The following is a 21,963-nucleotide window of genomic DNA, read 5'->3' as shown; positions in this document are numbered from 1 at the left end:
TGAGGCATTTCAAAATCAAGTAATGCATTTCATTATGGGACATCGCCTGATCGAAAAAAAAAAAAACAAACAAAATATCCACCCTTCGTCAAACTACTTCCCTACCCCCTCTATTTGATAAAAAAAAAGTAGAGCCCTTAAACTTTTTGGCCATGTCAAACGATCAACCACTAGCCTGTCAAAGTTTTGCTTTGAGGGTATGTTAGAAGGCAAAAGAGGGAGAGGAAAGCCAAGGAGAATGTGGAGAGAAAATGTTTTTGATTGGACATCTCTCGACAGTTGGATGTCTATCAACCAACTTGCCCTGGATCGAAAGGAATGGTGAAAAATAAGTCATGTGAGTTCGCAATCCGCATCAAGCGGAAGATGCAACTCATGATGAAGAAAGAAATCAGTAAAAAAGCAGCCATAAAAAAAAAAAAAAAAAAAAGCATTCTTTCAATCAGACAATACAGTGTGTTACAAATCAATTATATTGATGGCAAAACTTTATGAAATGCATTTTGAATTGCTTCTGCACACATCCTATTTTTTATATCTGATCTTCAATAGCTGTTCTGGCCATATACACTGTATTTAATAAATAACTTGCTTTATTTACTCGCCTTTGTTGATAGATTTAAATAAAAAAATATTCTGCATTTACCGACTCACTGTTTCCATGAAGTTTCTTGAGTGTGCTTAACAAAACTGGTTTCATTCAATAATTACAAGAAACCTATAGCAATGGCCAACAACTCTTTATCTGAGAGTACGTCTTTCAAGCTCCTTGGCCTAACGTTCACAGGAAACATGAGTTGGAACAATTACATCGAGGGCATTGCCAGGGCCGCTGCGAGGAAGGTGGGCTCTCTCTACCGTGCTAGAAAACTTCTAACACCCGAAAGTATCCTAGGCCACTATTCGCCCATGTATGGAGTATTGCTGTCATATTTGGGCCGGTGCATCGGCTACTAGTCTCTCGCTCCTTGACAGGGTTCAAAAGAGAGTCGCAAATCTGATAGGCCCTAAACTGGCATCAAAACTTCAGCCTCTGTCCCATCGTCGAAACGTTGCATCCCTCTGCCTGTTCTACAAGTATTATAATGGTGAATGCTCTGAAGAACTGGAAGCACTTGTGCCCCCACGACGTGAACACCCTCGACAGACCCGACAAGCTACAAAATCCCACCCCCACACTGTAGAGATCCCTAGATGTAAAAGATCTTTCTACTCCAGTAGTTTCTTCCCCAGAACTGCTAGACTTTGGAATTCCATTCCAGGTCACTGCTTCCCCAACTGTACTGACATGCATAAGTTCAAGTGCAACGTGAACCAACATCTCGCTGTCCTAATCCCTACATAGTACCCCAGTAGATGTTTCCTCTGATAGTAGCCCCCTACATTAAAGTGGCAATGTGCCTTGTTTGGGGTGAAAATGTAAATGTAATAAAAAAAAAAAAAAAAAAAAAAAAAAAACTGACAGAAATAACTGGAAGCGGCCGATCGCAAAATGAGAAAATTATAATAACAGGAAAAACATGAAAAAAAAAAAATAACCAATCCCCAACCTGCGCATGTAAAAATAATTTATTTCTTCCAATATATAAAAAAGTAGTATTCATAGATCCATCTACATATCTATAAAAGTGAAAGTGTCTGTGTGTCTGTTTGAGTACATTTCCCTACGCAATAACTGTCAATTTTCAGTCTACAGACTCGAAATTTGATATACAGGGTACTGAGATTTGGGAAAATCTTTGCAATCCATTTTCGGACAGAAATTTGGCTGTTAAGGGGTCAAAGTTCAACGATTTGACCTTTGAGAACTCCACCAAACTCCTCCACCAATTTTGGGTCAAAACAATTGAAATTTTAGATATAGGTTCCTTGGACATGGATCTAACTTAATAACTTGATTTGAGCCCAAAACAAATGTTCAGGGCTCATAATAGGGGTCAAAGTTTTTAAAAATTTGACTTCTGCGGTCTCTACCAAATTACTCAGACAATTTCTGGTCTAAACATTTGAAATTTTACATAAAAGGTTATCAGAGATAGGGCAAGCTTTTAATCGGTTTGGTTGAAAATTTGAACTATCAATATATGAATGTATGTATGTTTGTATGTATGTATGTATGTATGTTTGTATGTCTGCCTAAAACTTTCGACAGAGGCGACGGATTTTCACAAGATCAGTATTGTTTGGAAGCTCGACCCTTCAAATGACAAATACCGAAAAATTGACTAAAAACAATTTCTCCACCCTTAACTGGGCACTTTTCTACAGGGAGGGGTCGCTTTTTTTGCCGATATTTTCGAAAGTCATCTCCTCTTTTCGATTGTCTAGCCTTAATTTAAACATTCGTCACTCCGGTTTGGCGGTGGTCGTTACAGCAACGACATCACGTTTTTTTCTCATGCTTTTCCTCCTTCATGGTACAGGCTTGAGCCTGCCTTCCTACTACCACTTTTTGATTTTTCTCAACAGACACCTCCAAACACCCGGGCAACACCGGGCTAAAACAAGACAGCATGTTCATAAAAAAATTGAACATGCGGCCAACCTTTCCCTGTTATTCCCACCAGCGGCTGAGCACATCCGAGAAACTTTGTGGAAATTGTGGGTCAGGAAATGCACAAACACCAAAAGAATTCACATTACATATATAGGGTGTACAAAAAGTCACTGAAGAGTTTTGAACTTAAATAGATTCTTTATTTTTTCTATAATTTTAACATTCTGACTAAGACATTGGGAAATTGAAAAAAAAACAAAACAAAATTCAAATAATCTTTATTTATGAAAAATAATGTCTTAAATGTTGCCCATTTTCAGCTTTGCATATTTGTGTTCTTTCCAAAACATTATTCAGGACAAATTACAGAATCTCTGGATTGCTATTTAACTCCCTTATTTCATTCCGCAAGCTGGCAGAACTCAAAACATCAAACCCCAAACCTTGCAAGAATTGAAGGAAAACATCAGGAACGAAATAAGGGAGTTAAATCGTAATCCAGAGATTCTGCAATCTATCATGAATAATGTTTTGGAAAGAGCAGAAATATGTGACGTTGAAAATGGGCAACATTTAAAAGACATTTTTCATAAAGATTGTTTGAATTTTGCATTAAAAAAAAAAAAAAAATTTGCAATGTTTTTGTCAGATTGTGTCAAAAATATGGAATTATATCAAAAATAAAGTATCTATTCAAGTTCAAAACCCATTCAGTGACTTTTTAGACACCCTATATATATGTGTGTATGTGCAATGTTTCTGTATTCCTTATAGAACAAAAAGAATTGCAATATTTTTGGCATAATTTACTGATCAAAGATTTGGATGATTATATTCATTATATTTGTAGTCAAGGATGACAAGAACAAACCAATCAGGTATTAACATCACTGTAATAAAATTATACTGAATCTATGAATTTTTCTGTTATAAGTTTTAGTCTTGACAAAAGAGAAGAACCACTATTGACAACAGAAGTGGTCTTGAATCCCTATCTTCTTTGTGCCGAATGTCTACATGACCTTTAAGTGATTCATGAGAACAGGCCCCCTCTTAAGACTTCAAACACTAATTCAGAAACTTTTGCAACATTTCAGGCTTTTCTAACTATATTAGGGGGTGAAATGAGAGAGAGAGGGGGGGTAGTAAAAAGGAAGTATTATGAACATAATGAAAAAGTACTTAATAGTGATCTTCATTCAATCTCGAACAATGTTAGGTCTTCCTTCTAGTATATATATTATATGAGTCATTCCAAAAGTAATGCCTTCTATTTTTTTAGATAAAAACACAAAAAAGTTGAAGAGCTATGAAGGCAAGAGTGGTACCATTAAAATAAACATTTTGTGGTTCAGAATTTATATTTCTACATAGTCACCACCATTCTCTATGTAATTTTACCAGCAATGAGATGGTGATCATGCATGGGAGTCCGAAGTACATTTTGCCACTCACATCTTTAGCCAATCTGAAATCAACAAATGTATCTCCTAACTGTGCTGACATGAACTGCATTGACTTCGTAAACATTCAACATAGGCCAGTGAATGTTGACCGGTTCAATTTTTTCTGCATGGAGGAATTCATTGATGCATCTCTTCTGACACACATCCATGACAGGGATTGTTTTTTTTAGAGTCCAACACTGTCAATATCTGGAACAGAGAGATGAAACTTTCAGATCATGAATGCACAAGTTCAGTCATCATAACAAATAAAAAAGTAGGGGGCATTACTTTATGAACATCCCTTGTATAATAGTGTATGTTTATAGCGAGTGAGTGACACAAATATTTAGGCTTCATTCCTAAAAGAAAGACTGAATGCACTTCATGAAAAAAGAAATGTATATAAAAAGATGAATTTTCGTTGGAAATTCATCAAAAATACTTACTTAGAATAGTGATGTGCAAGGTTAGGGAATCGCTTCGGCATTGTGGACGGATATACCCCTTGGCTTTGGGGAACATATTGGTATAGAAGACAAGGGCCGTGTTTGTTACGTTTTTTCTCTTCAGGGGTCATACGGTGCGCTACGTCATTCATACAACGTATAAGAAAATTCTACAAGGAAAAAAAAAAATTTAAGAAATAATTATAATCATCTTAAGTTTCTGAAAAGAAAACATTTTTTGTTACAATTATATGATATATATATATTCAAAGGTTTTGTGATCTCCTTGATCAACCAGGGCTTCAGGGAGTGTTAGGAAGTGATTTTTTTTTTTTTTTTTTTTTTTTTTTTACAAAGGAGTTACCACTTATTAAGGCCCAAAAGCCACTTAAGGATAAGGGTTAATGAGCTTACGATAGTTAATGATACAAAATAGTAGTAATCGTTAGTAGAGTAAATTTGGTAACTTGGATTACTTAAGGGGACTGTTCATTAAGAATTTGTTCACATTGAACTTGAAGACAACCATATTGTCATCAGCTGGAAAGCAGGGAAACAGAAGAGAGTTCCACAGACGTGCAGTTCTAAGAAAGAAGACTTGTTCATGGAATCTATGTTTAGGTTTAGGCTCAGATAAAGAGTAGGAGAAATTATTGATAGTGGTTTCAGCTAGATGAGTGTTTTCGTGAAAGTTTGGCAGGGAGCGGGACCATAGATTGGAGCTTAGACAAGCACTTGCCATGAAAATAAAGCAGACACAGGTTTTCAAATGTCTTCTGTGAGAAAGAAGTTGCAGGGAAGAGGAAAGAGCATCTACTAGGCTACAAAGTTTATTTTGAACTCTGTCAAAGCAGGATAAGTGCTTCTAGCAGCTCCTGCCTAGATGTAATGATAGCACTCCATCCTAGAATGTACTTAGCTCTTATACAGGTAGAGAATAGCATCAGCAGCGAGATATTTACTGAAGCGGTAGAATGATTCCACTATTTTTCCAGCAGCCTTGGCAACAGATTTGATGTGTTTTATTTCAGATCAGGAATAAAGGTCAAGCCCAGACGCTTGTCAAAACAGGAGGCCTCCCCAAGACGATAACCATTTATTTCAATTGATGCCAGACGGGCACCAGAGCATTGATGATGTAAAGATAGAAGCTTGGTTTTAGATGCATTAAAATTAATCAGCCACCTCTTTCCCCAATGTGTCTATACACATTGTGTTGGAATTTGTGTTTTCTCTTGTAAATTTGCATTATTTTATCTTTTTTAATACTTGTAAACTGGTGCTGGGCGATCACCAAGACAAGACGGCCAGAATAGAAGATGAAGGCAAAAACCATGACACACAAGCATTGTAGTCGGCAGTTGTTGAGAATGGCTTACACTTATTGCATTCGTTATTTCACATATCATTATTGGACAAAGTTCTTCAAATGTGGAGTTGTCTATCATACAACCGTTTCATATTACGAGGGACATACCAAAATCAACACCTATTTTTATTTGACTTGTATGGATCAAAGGGGATTACAAATTGTTATTATGTCTGGACCTATGCATTCATGACCTGAAACTTCCATCTCTCTGTTGCATATACTGACGGTATGAGATTAAGAAAGCAACTTCTGTCATGGACGTGCATCAGAAGCGAAGATGTGTCATTGAATTTCTCCATGCAGAAAAAAATTGAATGATCAACATTCATCAATGCCTGTTGAACGTTTACAAAGTCAATGTAGTTGATGTCAGCACTAAGAGATGGGTTCGTTGATTTCAGAGTGGTGACAGAAATGTGAGTGACAAAGTGCGCTCTGAATTTTTATCACTTATGAATCAAAAGCAGCTGACAAAGTGCATCGAGAATGGTGGTGACTATGTAGAAAAATAAATTCTGGGCACAAAAATGTTGCCAGTTTTCAATATTTTAGTCTTTGAGTTAAAAAAATAGGAGACCTTACTTTGGGAACAATCCCCGTACATATTTTAATATGTATTGATAATGCCTTGTGCTGTTTTGATAGGAATCTATCTTAGCAAAGTGTTGTGAGAATAGCACGTATAAGATTATGATAGTTTCAACTACAAATATAAAACCAAATCTACAGGTGGAGGGAGATGTATTAAACAAGTCTTAAAATTGTTGCCAATTTAAAAAAATAAAAATAAAAATAAAAATTTTGATGGAACCAGTGTATTAGATGATAGCTGACACCCCTGTACTGTTTGGCAATAAATGCACAACTATGTACTTCTGCTCCCAGTTCTGAACCCCATATTCCAATCTTGGGTTCTTATCCAGAATATCCCCTATATTATATAAAAAACAAAAATAAAGAAAAATCTGTATGATGTATGTAACAGTAAGAAAATATTGCAGACCAAAAATCACATAAATTGATAAAGTTTTATTTTTATAAAAAAAAAAAAAATTTAGGCTATTAATGGGAATTTGTAGGCATTACAACATAAATATCATAAGTTTGAATTATTGAATTAATACCCTTTGGTTTTTTTTAGATTGTTTTCAAAATGGCTGACAAAATGGTTGGTTGGCTGATTGTTTTTTGTTTTATGGTATATTAACCCTTTTCAAGTTATTTAATGACGAATTCAGTTAATTTGAAGAAAAATTTAATAGAATATGCTTTTTTCAAGTCGTTTCTATTTAACCCATAGTTGTGACCCTAACAGGTACTACCACTCCAGGTCAGAGTGGACCTGGGAGCAATGGCAATTAAAGGGTGGCTCCACACTCCCCAAAGCCTGCAAGACAGGGCCTCACCATCAGATATAGTTTAAGGTCATATCCAGGACCATGACAAAATAGACACTCTTCGATTATGCATAAAGTTTGATTTTTTTATTCAAAAATAAACCTAATTGATCAATTTATGATTTTTGGAAGATGATATTTTCATTTTGTCATAGTTATGTACATCATACAGATTTTTATTTTTGTTTTTTAATGTTTTTCACTGATGTTGCGGTTGAACTGTGGCACATGGGGATGTACATAGTGCCTCAAAGGCTGTGATGGTATCCATTAGGCAGATAATTGTAAATACATTATAACAACCAAGATGAGATGATGCTAGAAACATATCAATAAGAAAATTCAGAAACAGTATTAGATGCAACTAGCCATGCATTTTAGACAAGTGATTAAATTTTTTTTCTTTATTCTCCACAATTATATACAAAAAAATAAAAATAAAATAAAAAAATAAATTTACTTACCTCATCAATGAAAGGAATCAACACGACAGCTTCCCATTCCTGCATTTTGCCATTAAGATCAGTTTCAAAATTCTCTGGGTAATAGTCTTTGAGTGGAGAGTGTTCGGATGTCATCAGTTCCTACATCAAAACCAAACAAAAAAGATTTGTTACAGTGAAACAGAGCAATACCCTTCGGCCACAACGCCAGGCAAGCAATACCCTTCGGCCACAACGCCAGGCAAGCAATACCCTTCGGCCACAACGCCAGGCAAGCAATACCCTTCGGCCACAACGCCAGGCAAGCAATACCCTTCGGCCACAACGCCAGGCAAGCAATACCCTTCGGCCACAACGCCAGGCAAGCAATACCCTTCGGCCACAACGCCAGGCAAGCAATACCCTTCGGCCACAACGCCAGGCAAGCAATACACTTCGACCACAACGCCAGGCAAGCAATACCCTTCGGCCACAACGCCAGGCAAGCAATACCCTTCGGCCACAACGCCAGGCAAGCAATACCCTTCGGCCACAACGCCAGGCAAGCAATACCCTTCGGCCACAACGCCAGGCAAGCAATACACTTCGACCACAACGCCAGGCAAGCAATACCCTTTGGCCACAACGCCCAACGCCAGGCAAGCAATACACTTCGACCACAACGCCAGGCAAGCAATACCCTTCGGTTGTTCAGAAATCCACACAGATGATTTGTTAATAGTGGTGAAGGATTTGTGCGAAACAATTGCACTTTTTGGTACAACTGTTAATCTCAGCTGGTGCAACTGCTGCCACAAAAGAGAATAGATAGGAAACTTCAGGTTTTAGATCAAGAGTTTTCCTTCTCCTAGATCCATGTCTTAATGAAGACTGAGGGTGCATCTCTCTCAGTGGATTAAATGTGCCCCCTCCCATACCAACTTAGAAATTTCTATATCCCAGCGCAGTACATACAGTTCCTAGCATTTCCAAATGATCACCCATCTAGTAGTGACCAGGCTCATCATTACTTACCTTTGGTGATCTGGTGAGAACCGGTGTGCCAATTTGATTTTTGGATTATTCAGACTACCATTCTCATCTTCATATTATTTTCACAATGTTTTGGTCAATGTAATTTCCGACCTTCTTCAAGTGTATCTTGTTAAAATCTTTTTTGTCGAACTTGGGATGTGCACAGAATTTTGAATGGAACTCTTTAATCCATGAGAATAACATGCTCTCGTTCAGCTATGATTGGGTAGAAGTCCTAAGTAATTATATTTTGAGTATTGCCTGCCCTGAGGATTACATTTTTTTTCTTTATTCTCCACAATTATATAAAAAAAAAAAAATAAAAATAAAATAAAATACAGAAGAGTGTAACTTGCAATTGAATTTAATCAAGTACTTTATCCACTATGCCACAGGTTCTTGCGCAATTGATTTTCGAATAACAAATATCTCGAAAAGATAAACAGATGAATAAAATACCTGGAAAGGCAGAGGTAAAAATTCTTTGCTGGCAGAAGGTAAGACGGCCATCAGCTGTTGGAAAGGTAGAAATGGCGTTCCCATCTCAAATCGAAGCTTCAAGTCCTTGATATTTACAATATCACTCATAAACGGAGCATAATGGTGAGGGTAATACCTGGAAGCAAAAAGAATATAAAACAATAATGAATAAATTTGGGTACACATTACTCATATCTCTATACCTTCATTTTCATTTTTAAATCAAAAATAAAATAGCATAAAGTACTAACACAAACTTTTTAAACATCATATTAAAAAAAAAAATTAATTCAAGGAACATGAGTTGGAACAGATACATTGATAGCATTGCTAAGTCTGCTGTGAAGAAGGTGGGCTCTCTCTACCATGCGAGAAAGTTACTTATGCCTGAAAGTATCCTGTACCTCTACAAAGCCTACATTTGCCCATGTATGGAGTATTTTTGTCACATTTGGGCCAGTGCATCTGTTACTAGTCTCTTACTCCTGGAGTTCAAAAATGAGTTGCCAACCTGACAAGTCCTGAACTGTCATCTAAGCTTCAATCTCTGTCTCATCAACAAAATGTTGCCTCCCTTTGCCTGTTTTACAAGTATTTTAATAGTCGATGCTCCGACAAACAAGCCCTTGTACTCCCTCAATGTAAATACCCCCAACAAGCAGCAAAGTCCCACCCCTACACAGTAAAGATCCCTAGATGGAAGAAAGCCTTCTACTCTAAAAGTTTCTTCTCCAGAACTGCTAGACTTTAGAATTCCCTTCCGCGTTCCTACCTCCCCAACTGTACAGACATGCAGAAGTTCAAGTGTAACGTGAACAGACATCTTGCTGATCAAATAAGTTTAAGGCTCCTAAAATTTGTACCAGAGACTTTTACCCAATCATGGCTGACGGAGTGAGAACGTATTGCTCTCAGGAGTTGAAGAAAAGATTCCGTTCAAAATTTTGTGCAGATTTCAGAGTTCAACAAGAAACATCTGAAGAAGGTCGCAGGCTACTTTGACCGAAATATTGTGCAAAATATAACTCAAGATGGAAACAATAGTCCAAAGAATCCAAATAATACGCACAAAACAAGTTTATATTTTAGATTTTTACAATTGTATATTTAACTTTGATAACGTGAAAATAAGTGCTTTAATTATTCATTTTTTAACCCCCACCCCCCAAAAAAATAAAATAAAAAAACAGACAGTATTGGTTTGGTTGTTTTATTTCATGGTCTACTTTTTGGGTTATTTAATGCTGAACCCAGTAATTTCGGAACAAAGTATTTATACTTCAAGTTTTTTATATCTTGAAATATTTATTCATGGTGTTTGGTTTGGTTGTTGTGTAGAAGAAAATTGTTTTTGCTTTTGACTTTGTAGAACATGATTGACTTTCGTAAAAGGAAAAAAAAACAAAAAAACAATAAAATTAATGTTTTGTGCATTTTAGGTCAGGAAGCCGGTATCTTTAGACAACCTGATCTGGTAGCACTAGGATTTTAATTGTTTTATTCATATTAATGACAATAAAAATGTAATAACAGAACAGCTGAGTAATATTTGTGATTCTTTTCTGTTTATGCTTAATCAAATCTTGGAAGACAGAATAAATCTGAGAATTATTCTAAAACAAAAAAAAAAACAAAAAACTCACCAACTCCATGACTGACAGCCTTCAAAATAGTAAAGTAGAATCCATTGTAAAGCTGTCACATAAATCTCAGCTTGATGACGCAGCACTTCTCTAGAATAGAGAAAATTGAGATCAACATCAATACAGCATTGTGAGCAACATTATGGATCTAATACATATGTAGTTAAGCAACATAAATACCAGTTAATATTTAAATGAGTGACCGCTTGAAAATACCAGATGCCGTAAGTTGAATAGAGAGTAGCTTAAAAAAATATTTAACTGGAGTCAGTTTGAAAAACTAATTCTTACAAACATTATTAACCACCACCCATCCCACTTCCAAGATGGAGAGTTGGTTATTAAAAAAAAAAAAAAAAAAAAAAAAAAAAAAAAAAAAATCGAACACTCACAAAATTTGCTGACTCCTTACATTTGTCAATACATAAATACTACATACATCTATATAAAGGAATATCAGCTTAGCTGAGGTAAAACCATAAAAGATTAGTGTTCTGCCAAAGAGGGAGGAATACAGGTCATTGGTTTTGTTTAGAGCTTTAAATATGGCTATTCAGACTACAATTCTAATCTTGGTTATTTTCACAACATTTTAGCTTCAGGTTCAATTTGTGAATCTGTAGAGACCGCTCCAAAAGTAAAGCCTTCTATTTTTTTTTTTTTTTTTTTTTTTAACTTCCTATGAAGACAGGAGTAATATCATTAAAAACGAGCGACCTTTTCCAGAATTTATTTTTGTACATAGTTATGACCCATTCTCAATGCACTTTTGCTAGGAATTCAACATCTTTGCTTCTGATGCACAAGGGTTATTTTCTTTGAGTCTCATATTGTCAATATCTACAACAGAAAGATGAAACTTTCAGGTCATGAATGCGTAAGTTCAGTCATTATAACAATGAAATTTGAAAGACCCTCCGATCCATTTGAGTGGAATAAAAACTAGGGTGCATTACTTTTGGAACACCCCTCGTAGATGGAATTTCAAAATCAAAGCGAGAATAGCAGTCTGAATAATTGAAATCATAATCTCAAGCGGCTTCCCATGATCCAAAGCTACATGAAAAGGATCAGTTGATGACAACATGATCCTGGGAAGCAGCACAACCGAAATGGCAGCAAACAAGAAAAATTTTAAGTCATTCATGAAACGTCTAACCTCCAGCAGAAGACAAAAAAATTTAAAAAAAAATGATAATAATGGTTAATAAGTTCTGGTTCCATGAATTTAAAATTTGGAAAAAAAAAAAAATAAATAAATAAAAAAAATAATTTATTTCTCTATTTAATTTGTCCATACTAATCCCCCCCCCCTTATTTTTATTCTATTTTGTTTGCATAACAATGAATCTATTCCTGTGATTTTTACTTTGTTTTTGGTTTAAACTGAAATATTTTCATAGAATTTTTTCTTTTGCTGGGTAATTATATAATTTCTGTTGATGCAGCATTTGAAAAAATACAGTTTTGTTGTATGCACATGAAATAAACATTGCCTTGAAACAGCTATAAATAATTATAACACCTTTGTGTATTCTGTTGATTTGAAATATGAGTACTTGTACAGTTTAGTCAAGACATTAAAAACTGAAAATATCGAAAAAAGGTTATATTTCACGTATTCGTTATGAAACTAAGTTCTCCAAAAAAAAAAAAAAATTTCACTTAATTTCATCAAGTAGTTCTTTTTTTACAGCGAAAAAAAAATTTATGATAGCGAGCAAAAGGTTTGATTTTTAGGAAGAAAAGCTCGAATTAAAGATGGGAAGGGAGTGTCGGCACTTTACATTGAGTTATCTCCCCGTGGCATGTTGTTCAGCTTCAGCAAATTTCACAATGGCTGACTTCAACGCGCTCTCATAAAAACGTGTTTTTCCGCTATAAAAAAAAAAAACTACTCAATCAAATTAAATGAAATTTTTTTTTTCCGAGATCTTCAGTCCAAAACGGATACGTACAATATAATCTTTTTTCGATATTTTCATTTTTTAATGTCTTGACTAAACTGTACAAGTGCCGAAAAATGATTTATATTGTCAGAAATGCGTATATTGTTTTAAAACCATTTTCATTTTAATTGAAACAAAAATTTCATTAAACATTCAATACTTACGGTGTAACTTCTTTGTATTCAAGTTTATTCATATAATATTCCTTTTTGTATTGTGTGAAATGCTGATCTTCAGCATCAGAATTGTCAGGCACTAGAGAAGAATTAAAAAACATTTTTCATAGATTATTGAAATTTAGTCTTGTCTATATAAATAAAATAGTAAATGTGTGTGTGTGTAAATATTTAACCGATAAACTTTTCAACTACTGCTCACATAACACCAAAATTAACAGGAAGTAATAACTACATGCCAATGATGGTTCATAACTTGTAAAATCTTTGTTTGCATGGATGAATAACATGTACAGAAATATGTTGGAAAATTGAAATGCAAACGGTTCATTTCAACTTACCGACATATTTCTATTAGTTTTACATACATACATACATACATTATATATATATATATATATATATATATATATATAAAAGGGATTAATTTTAAATCTTTCTTACCTATCTAGCAGGTTAGCTCAACCACTAGGGAACGTGGCTGGAACACTAAACGTTTTGATTTCAATTCTAGCTGATGACACCCAAGTCATTTTTTTTTTAACTTTTAATATCAGTACTATATATAATATTCAATAGAAAATTGGCTCTGTAATAAATACAAAACATGCATGAATTAATATATTTAAGCATATTTTTATGACCCGCTAGTAAAAAAGTAAAATGACTCAATATACTCTTATTTGAACAGCAAGTTAACCAAATATTTATAAAAAGTAAATCTGTACTTTAAGAGCCTTGCTAACTTCCTCTTTATACAAATAAAAATTAGCAACGCATAAATTTCATAGTTATACATTTGCAGAAAATATCAGCCAAATCTAGCTGTATTTATCGCTGCAAATGTGTGGGGGGGGGTCGGTGGAGGGGGGAGATTGAAGGGATGGTTTCAGCCGCGTTCAAGAGATTTCCCAGTTTTATGCATTTGTTTCCTTACTTAAAAAATCAGATTTAAACAAAATATTGATATCCAACTCAAATTTCACTCTTGAAAATCTTTGTTAAATTTGAACATTAAACTATAAAAATCTTCTATTTTATGACAAATCCCAGTGTCTTTTTATTTGTACATGAATACATATTTCTCTATGTTTATATAGTTAGTTGTCTAATATATAAAAGGCAAAATGTGTGTATGTATTTGTATGTCTGCCAAAATCTTTCGACACACACACTACGGATCCTCACCAGATCGGTATCATTTGGAAGCTGAACGTCTCTGATGATAAATATTGAAAAATTGGCCAAAAACATTAATTCTGTCACCCTCAACTGGGCAGTTTTCTAAAAGGAGGGGGAGGGTCGCTTTTTTTGTTGACATTTTCGCAAGTCATCATCTCCTTTCGTGTTACTAAGTGTTAATTACAATGCTTGAGACTTCCGGTTTCGCCATGAATGCATCGGCTAAGACGTTATGTTTCTTTAACCTTTCCTTTTTCTCCTTCACATTACAGGTTCAAGCCTGCCTGCCTACCAACTACCACTTTTTTTTTTTTTAATAATACCTCTTTCCAACCAGGCTGCCTACTGTTGTTTTAATTGCCATAAATATATTATTTTCATAACATTCTACCTAGCTCTACTTGCATATAGAGAAGTAAAAATTGCTACATAAAATATCTTATATATATATCTATAATCCTATAAATTTGTCTTTATTTTTGTGTGTTTATTGATAGTCATATTAAAAACGCCTTTTTTCTATTTATTTAAAAAGAAAATACGACATATGGATCAAAATAGGCATGAAACTTAATATATAGGGTATTCAAACCTATGCAAAACTTTATATTTGAGTTTTAGCTGGGGAAAATCAGTGCAAAAGTATGAAAATTAAAAAAAAATGGAATTTGCCAGGTGAAGGTCAAACAACAGGATTACGAATATGCATTCATAACGCAATAGCTATTGGTTCAGGTTTTAATTTTTAGCAGCAAACATGTCTTCATACCTCAGGCATTAACATCAATGAAAAAAGTAAATCATAAGCTAAATGTTTTGGTTTCTATTCTCGGTGGCGTACAAGTCACATTTAAAAAAAAAAAAAAAAAAATGTTTTTAAATTATTATTATATATTGAGTCCAATATAACATAATGCAAAAATCTGCATTAAAATATCATATTTAAGCATATTTTACGACGAGGCAATTCTGGGTAGCCTGCTAATATATATAAGAGGAAGTTATGAAAATATGGCAATTAAGCTATACAGAATTTTCCATATTCCACAATACTAGCCAATGAAATGTGAATTTGTGTTTCTGCATGTTCTCTACACAAACCATGATCATCTGTTGATAATCTTCGTTTGAATTCCTAACATATCCTATATATATAAAATTGCTGTAAATGTCCTTCATTTCTGATTAATCTTGTTCATTGTAACCCCAAAAAGAATGAATATTAAGAAAAAAAATTTCTATTTGATGCAATGCTGAAAAACGTGGGTCGTGTAGTTTTTGACTTAACTGAACACATAGCTACACACAGAAGAGAGAGTTTGAATAATTACTAGATACCATCCTCAAGTGTCTGTTCTGTATGGGGGTTTGTCAAGACAACCTGATATAAGGATACTTCACCCAACAAGTAAACCCTGACTTGATATTCAAAATAACAGAGTATTTGAACCCAAAATAAGATATCCTTGGCAGGGCTACACATGGGCCCATGGAAATTGAATAATTTTGTTCCCGATTACCTTTAAAAGAATCAATATTAAAAAAAAAAAATCTGCCTATATTGTCTGAAGCAATGCTGAAAAAGAAAAAATGAACAAAAATAAATAACTTTGTGGGAGTCCTTTGTATAATTTCCTACTTTTAGCTAGACACAAACAACTGCCTTTAATATAATAGTTAAGCAAATAATGTACCTATTTACTATGCCTCCCCATAAATAGGTACTATGCCTCCCCACGGGACAGAGTTAGACACCAGGGTCGTTTTTTAACGTGGAAAAAAGGTACAAAAATAAAAATTGTCTCAGTCGTGAAGGATTTCTCCTCCACCGAAAGAGAACAAGAAATAGAAGTGCAGCATCTGAAGAACAGATACTACACTTTGAGATATTAAATCTTTTATTCATGTTAAAAAAATACAGTAAAATTAACGGTGAACAAAAAACTTAGGCACATGGCCAACTCAAAAGGGGGGATTTTGGGGGTCGTTGGTCATCCTTGTCGCTCCAGAACTAAACAAAGTCAAAAGTTTCTCCCAGCTAGTATCTTCTTTCACCATAATACCGCATTCACCCTTTCATCTTGGGGGACGTCCTAGTAACTCCCAATTTTTTAAAACATTTTTTATTGACGTGTAAAAACAAAAAAGATAACAATAAAATGGTAACAATAATTCATTTGTGTCGAGGGAGGGGGAAGAAAAAACAAAAGGTGATTAGTAGGACCCTCCCAACCCCGTCTAGTTGATAGACTGCCCGTTCCACTAGGTTTGTAAAAGGAACCTCGCTTCTGCGGGTCAGTCTCTAGGTGGGGATGCCCTCTAGATGGGGGTGAATGGAGAAAAGAAAATTTTGTGGGTAAGGGATGGAGGTTAGTTTGTATTTCTTTTTCTCCAAGATGGGTAAAATTTAGAGGAAGGGGTGAAAAACAAAAATTGCAGGTAAGAGGGGATGGGGATCTTGGAGGCTTCCTAATCGGGGAGGGATGGAACACACACTCAGCTAGCTGAGAGACTACTTGTTTAATTTAACTTTACAGAACTGCGCGTTCCACACCTAGGCGGGGAACACGTATTCGAATTTGGCTCCTCTTCGTACACACAGACTTGCCACATGTATCCATCTTCTGTCAAATGCCGCGCGATGCAGCCTTCTTCTATCACATCTGATCTTCACCCGTAGTTGGTGTTTAAAGAACGCGATCAGATCTTGATCAGAAAAAGACAACACCCCCCGGCAACCTTGCAGACGCGACGTCCAAATCACCATTCTCGCCACGGCCAGAATCGTAACGTAGACCATTTGTCTTTCCCGGTCCCACGGCGGCCTCACGTTGTCCACAACATTGGATACAGTAATTGGGCGAGGATGCTCAGGATCGATGCGAGCCGTCACCCCACTGACATACGACCAGTACTGGCGGAGTTCGCGGCAATCAAAGAAAGCGTGATCCGTAGTTTCCACAGCCGTTGTCCCACAACGGGGACAATCGGGCGACTCCAGAAACCCAGAACTGCATTGTATGTTGTTGAGTGGAAGTGCATTTCGGGCCAATCGCCAGGTCAGAGAGAACTCCGAATTGTTCAGATGACTCGAACCTGGCGCCCAGCTCCACGCGGAGCGGATCTCACTCTGCTGCCACCCCAAACGCGCGCATAGCGGGTCGTCAGCGGCCTCCCTCACTAGATCCCTGTGGAGTTCCCTACGGGTAGCAGTCACAAGGTCACTGGACCTTGGTAGTCGTTTTAGCGCGGCTCGGCACTCTTTCATGTAGGCAGATTCTCCCCGCGGCCTGCGACGGCTCTCGATGGAAGGGTCGAGAACGAGGTCGGGGAAGGCGGCAGTAACCACGGGGTGCCACGGTTGGTCCTCCTGCATATAGTTGCTCAGGAAGGCCAGTCTCTCAGCATCTCGATGACACTTCAAGTCCGGCATTCCCAAGCCTCCCTCACACGGACGTTGAATACAGACCTGTCTGCTCACCCAGTGTCTTCCTCTGTCCCAAAGGAGCGAGGACAAGAGTTCGACGAGAGCTTTTAGGTGTTGTGCAGGCAGGGGAAGTACGGCCAGTCGGTAAAGGATGAGAGGAAAGACGTAAGTGGCGCACGCCTCAGCTCTACCCTTTAAGGAAAGTTTCCTAGGAAGCCACGAACTGACTGCAGCCTCCACCTTTGACCGTACCTCCAACCAATTCTTGTCAAGCTGGAGACCCGGTCCGAACCACACGCCGAGGATCCGGACCGGGCCATCTGTCCAGCTGAAGGGCGCAGGGAGGTTTGCGTTGCCACTCCATGCGCCCAACCGCAGTCCTACCGACTTGTTGCGGTTTATCTTGGCCCCTGTAATTCTTTCGTACTGTGTGAGTGCCTCCGACACGACCTCAATGTCTCTGGAGCCCGACACGAAGATCGTGACATCATCGGCGAACGCGGATACCTTGGCAGCTGAGCCGCCAGGCAGAGCCATTCCGCGCAGGGCCGAATTTGCCTCCCCATGTCTCAGCTTGCGGAGAAGAGGCTCCAAAGCCAGGACATAAAGCAGGGGCGACAGCGGACAACCCTGACGAACCGACCGAGAGATAACAAAGGGTTTCGAGCGCTTTCCGTTCACTTGCACGACAGCCATGGGCTGCCGATACATTATGGAGATCCACTTGCAAAAGTCCGGTTTAAAACCGGCGGCCTCTAAGACAGATGCCAGGAAACGATGGTCGACCCTATCGAAAGCTTTGGACTGATCTAAGTTTATCAGCGCGGCTTCTGTGTCGTCATCTATTCCCCCCTCTAGGATCATGCGGATCAGGTGCAAGTTGTTCTGAATCGATCTCCCCTTCACAGCGTAGTTCTGTTCTGGTTCAACCAACTCGTCGATAACAACCTGCAGCCGATTCGACAGGACCTTGGCCAAAATCTTCAACTCTGTGTTTAGCAGAGTTATGGGCCTGTAGTCATCTAACTCTTCCCCTCCATGCCCGTCACCTTTCTTCAGCAATGTGATCACTCCCTTGGTCACCTGCCCTGGGATGGATCCCTGAGCAAACCAATGGTTGAACATATCCGTCAGAAGAGGCAGAAACATGGGCGACAGCCTCAAGTACAGTTCGTATGGCAGACCATCAAGTCCTGGCGATCTGTCACAGCTGACCTGCTTCAGCGCAGTAAAGACCTCCTGCTCTGTCACCCGGCCCTCGCAACCAGCCGCTCTAGCCGCCTCGAGGCGGGGAGAGTCGGCCAAATAGTCGCTAAACTCAAGGACCGGAAGATCGGGCTGCTGCGTAAAACGCTCCTCGAAATGTTCTCGAAACCCCTCGCAGATCTCCCGAGTCGATTCCAGGGTGCGTCCATTCGGATGTTTGATTTTTGCAATATATTTGTCCGAGCCACGCCTAGAAACCTCACGGCGCACGTCTGCATCAGAATTGACTGCTTCGTTGCCTATCTTTCTAAGCCTAGCTCTAACTACTTGGCCTTCGTAACGCTCGCTAGTCTCGCGTAGAAGGTCCTGCTTAGCTAGTTCCTGACTAACCCTATCACCCTCCCCGGTAGCCTGGGCTAGTTTCTGCTCTAGCTTCTTCTTCGTCTTGGCCTTATCTAGTGCGAGGCGCTGGGCATACTTGACGGAGAAGCTTCTGATCTTGGCTTTGAGACCTAACCACCACTTACTCCCGGTAACCGCCCCCACTAGTGCCTTTTTAATCAATTCTCTTAACTGATCTTGGAAGTCTTGTCTCTCCAGAAGGGAGGTGTTTAACTTCCAGTACCCCGCTAACTTAGGCCTATTTCCTAGCTTCAGCCGGGCCATAACTAATTTATGGTCCGTCTGGCCTAGCCAAGTGAACGTGGGACAAGATAAGAAGTCTACTTCGCCTCTCCTAACTAACATCCTGTCCAAATAAGTATTTGGATAGGAGGAAACACTATTGGTCCACGTCCACATCTCCCGCCCTGGATGCTCGACCCGAAACCTGTCGACCAGACCGCATCTAGCCATCAGATCAGCCAGGCTGGACTCGCACCTCTCCGATCCTCTAGCTCCGCCTCCTACCTTATCTATGTCGGGGTCTAAGATGGAATTCCAATCCCCCATTAGCACTACCCGCTTCCGACAATCTACAAACGCGTCAAGCTGACTGAAGAATGAGACCCTCTCACGAGCGGTGCTGGGCGCATGAACCGCAATCACCCGAAACACAGAATCTTTTACGGCAACATCGGCCACAACCAGCCTACCCACTGCATCTCTATGGACAACGTCGACCGTCGCCGACAGGGTACGTTTAACCAGCACGGAAACTCCCTTCCCCCGCGGGCTGCCATATGCTGAGAAAACCTCAAAGTCTCGGGCCAGCACCTGACAGTCCACAGAGGAAACGAAATGCGTCTCCTGAATCGCAGCGACATCCACTCCCAGGGACCAGAGGTCGTGCCGGAGGCGAGCCGCCCGGCCCGATGATCTCAAGCCCCTCGCATTCAGACTAGCCAAATTCAAAGCCATGGTACCTACCTTAAGGTGTGTTACACTCAGCTCCGAAGTCAGCCGGGGAAAGGACACCGACGTTGTGTGCAATGCTCAAGGTGGTCAGGTTTTTCATGTCCTGACCTTCTCTCACAATGCCGCCGACATCCAAAGGGTAGGTCAATTTAAGGGCCCTATAGAGTGACGGATGGACCAACACTGGGACCCTTCCCTTGCATTGTTTTGACAGTTCATCAAGAGAAGGGTCATTTTTTTTAACCAGTTCAATTCCCGGAAACGCCCCTTCAGCGGCCTGCAGCCTTGTCCACAAGTTGGTCTTGCAGGCCTCTGGAGTTCTGACAAAGGTTATTAGGAGTGGGGCGTCCGGGAAATTTGAGGGGATATTTACATCTTTCCCCTCTATCTGTTTGTAATCGAGCAGAGGTTTTAAGTTTTTCCTCTGCCGATGGGAAATGTCTGTGGCCACAGATAGAGGGTCTACATAACATAGTTCCTCAGGGGCAAGGACCTTTGGTCTGCAAGAGGCAGAGGAGTCTCTCCTCTCCCTCGGTTCATTCTTTTCATTTTCTTTTTGGGGTAGTGGCTCAGTTTGCCTTGGTGTGGGGACGGGTGTTTGTGTGGTGCCTGGTGTTGGTGTTGGTGTTGGTGCAGTGTTTGGTGTTGGTGCGGTGTCTGGTGTTGGTGTTGGTGCGGTGTCTGGTGTTGGTGTGGTGTCTCGTGTTGGTGCGGTGTCTGGTGTTAGTGCGGTGTCTGGTGTTGGTGCGGTGTCTGGTGTTGTTGCAGTGTGTGGTTTGGGGGTGGAAGTGGATTTTGTTGTTAGGGGTGGTGTATGTTCACAGGGAGTGGGGGCCACCTTTTCTTCCTCTTTTCTTCTTTTGTTTTTCTTTTTCATTCTTTCGAATGAACCGGGGAGAGGTGAGGTTGAGTTCCTCTCCCTCTCACTTGCGGATTCATCCTCAGAGGAGCAGTCTTTTCTCCGCTTGATCCCTGTCTCGATTGGTGTGGGGACCGTTGGTTGTGTCTGCTCCTCTATTTGCTGCTGCAGCTGTTTTTGTTGTTGCTGCTCTCGCTGGTGTCGTTGCTGCTGCTGCTTCTGCTGCACTTGCTGATTTTGCTGTTGCAGTAGTTGCTGCTGCAGTTGTTTCCGCGGCATTGGCTGCGGTGGCTGTTGTTGTTTCTGCATTTGCAGAGGCTCCTGCCTCGATTTTTGGGCTGGTGGTGGGACGGTGGCAGAAGGGATTAAGTGTTTCCGCTTTTGTCTCACTACCGTGCTCCATTCTTCCCCCTTGGCCTCCTGGGTGGTTTGAGTTTTCCTTGGAGCTGGGGTTGGTGCTGCAGTTGCAGGGGTTGTTGCCGCCTGTTTTGGTGCGGGCGTTGTCTCAGTGGATGTGACCGCCTTTTGGGTTATTGGATTAGGGGTTACCCTTTGGGGGCAACTCCTAGCCATGTGGCCCTGCTTTTGGCAGAACCAACAGTGTGGACGACGGCCCTCCACCACTACCGTTATGCTGGCGTCTTTGTATGTCAGCAGCGGTGGTATTGCCTGAAAACCTTTCCTCTTCAGCCTCATTGCTATTGTGTAGCAGCCCAGGTGAGTCCCAGTTTTTGACCGTATTGGGGTCACCTGTTCTACCTCACCGTACTGGCTGAAGAGGCATCCTAATACTTCCGCAGGTATTTGGGTTGGCACATTAAATACCTGCACCCGAGTCCTTCTCTTGCCCTGGTATTCAGGTGTTAGTTTGACTCTCCCATGCTTTATTTCTTGGAGGGAGAGTCTCTCTGCATCTTCCTTGGTGGGTAGGAGGATGTCCCACATGGCGTAGCTCCTCTGGTACAGGTATAATACCGGGATATTTAGCTTATGTAGGAGCCCTGCCATGTCTTCCTTTTTCATCCCTAGGAGGCGGTTTTCCGGCATATCCGAGATGATGAGGGAGAG

At 39.4% G+C, this 21,963-nt stretch overlaps 1 protein-coding gene across 2 annotated transcripts in view; it reads right to left on the bottom strand.

Annotated features, from left to right (window-relative positions):
- LOC145297600 (5'-3' exoribonuclease 1-like) overlaps positions 1–21,963 on the bottom strand; it is a 194,008-nt gene that overhangs the window by 108,847 nt on the left and 63,198 nt on the right. For both annotated transcript variants that reach the window (XM_080143661.1, XM_080143669.1), the window contains exons 13-17: positions 12,854–12,944; positions 10,741–10,830; positions 9,077–9,233; positions 7,625–7,744; positions 4,392–4,561 (exon numbers count right to left, since the gene is read on the bottom strand). In XM_080143661.1, the coding sequence (XP_079999787.1) occupies positions 4,392–4,561; positions 7,625–7,744; positions 9,077–9,233; positions 10,741–10,830; positions 12,854–12,944 (628 nt within the window). The remainder of the gene's footprint in view (positions 1–4,391; positions 4,562–7,624; positions 7,745–9,076; positions 9,234–10,740; positions 10,831–12,853; positions 12,945–21,963) is intronic.

Source organism: Euprymna scolopes, chromosome 2 (genome assembly GCF_053919585.1).
Source record: "Euprymna scolopes isolate OS-2025 chromosome 2, ASM5391958v1, whole genome shotgun sequence".
NCBI classification, from domain to species: Eukaryota; Metazoa; Mollusca; class Cephalopoda; order Sepiida; family Sepiolidae; genus Euprymna; species Euprymna scolopes.
The sequence above is the reverse complement of the archived record's forward strand: the minus strand, read 5'-3'. Positions and strand labels throughout refer to the sequence as shown.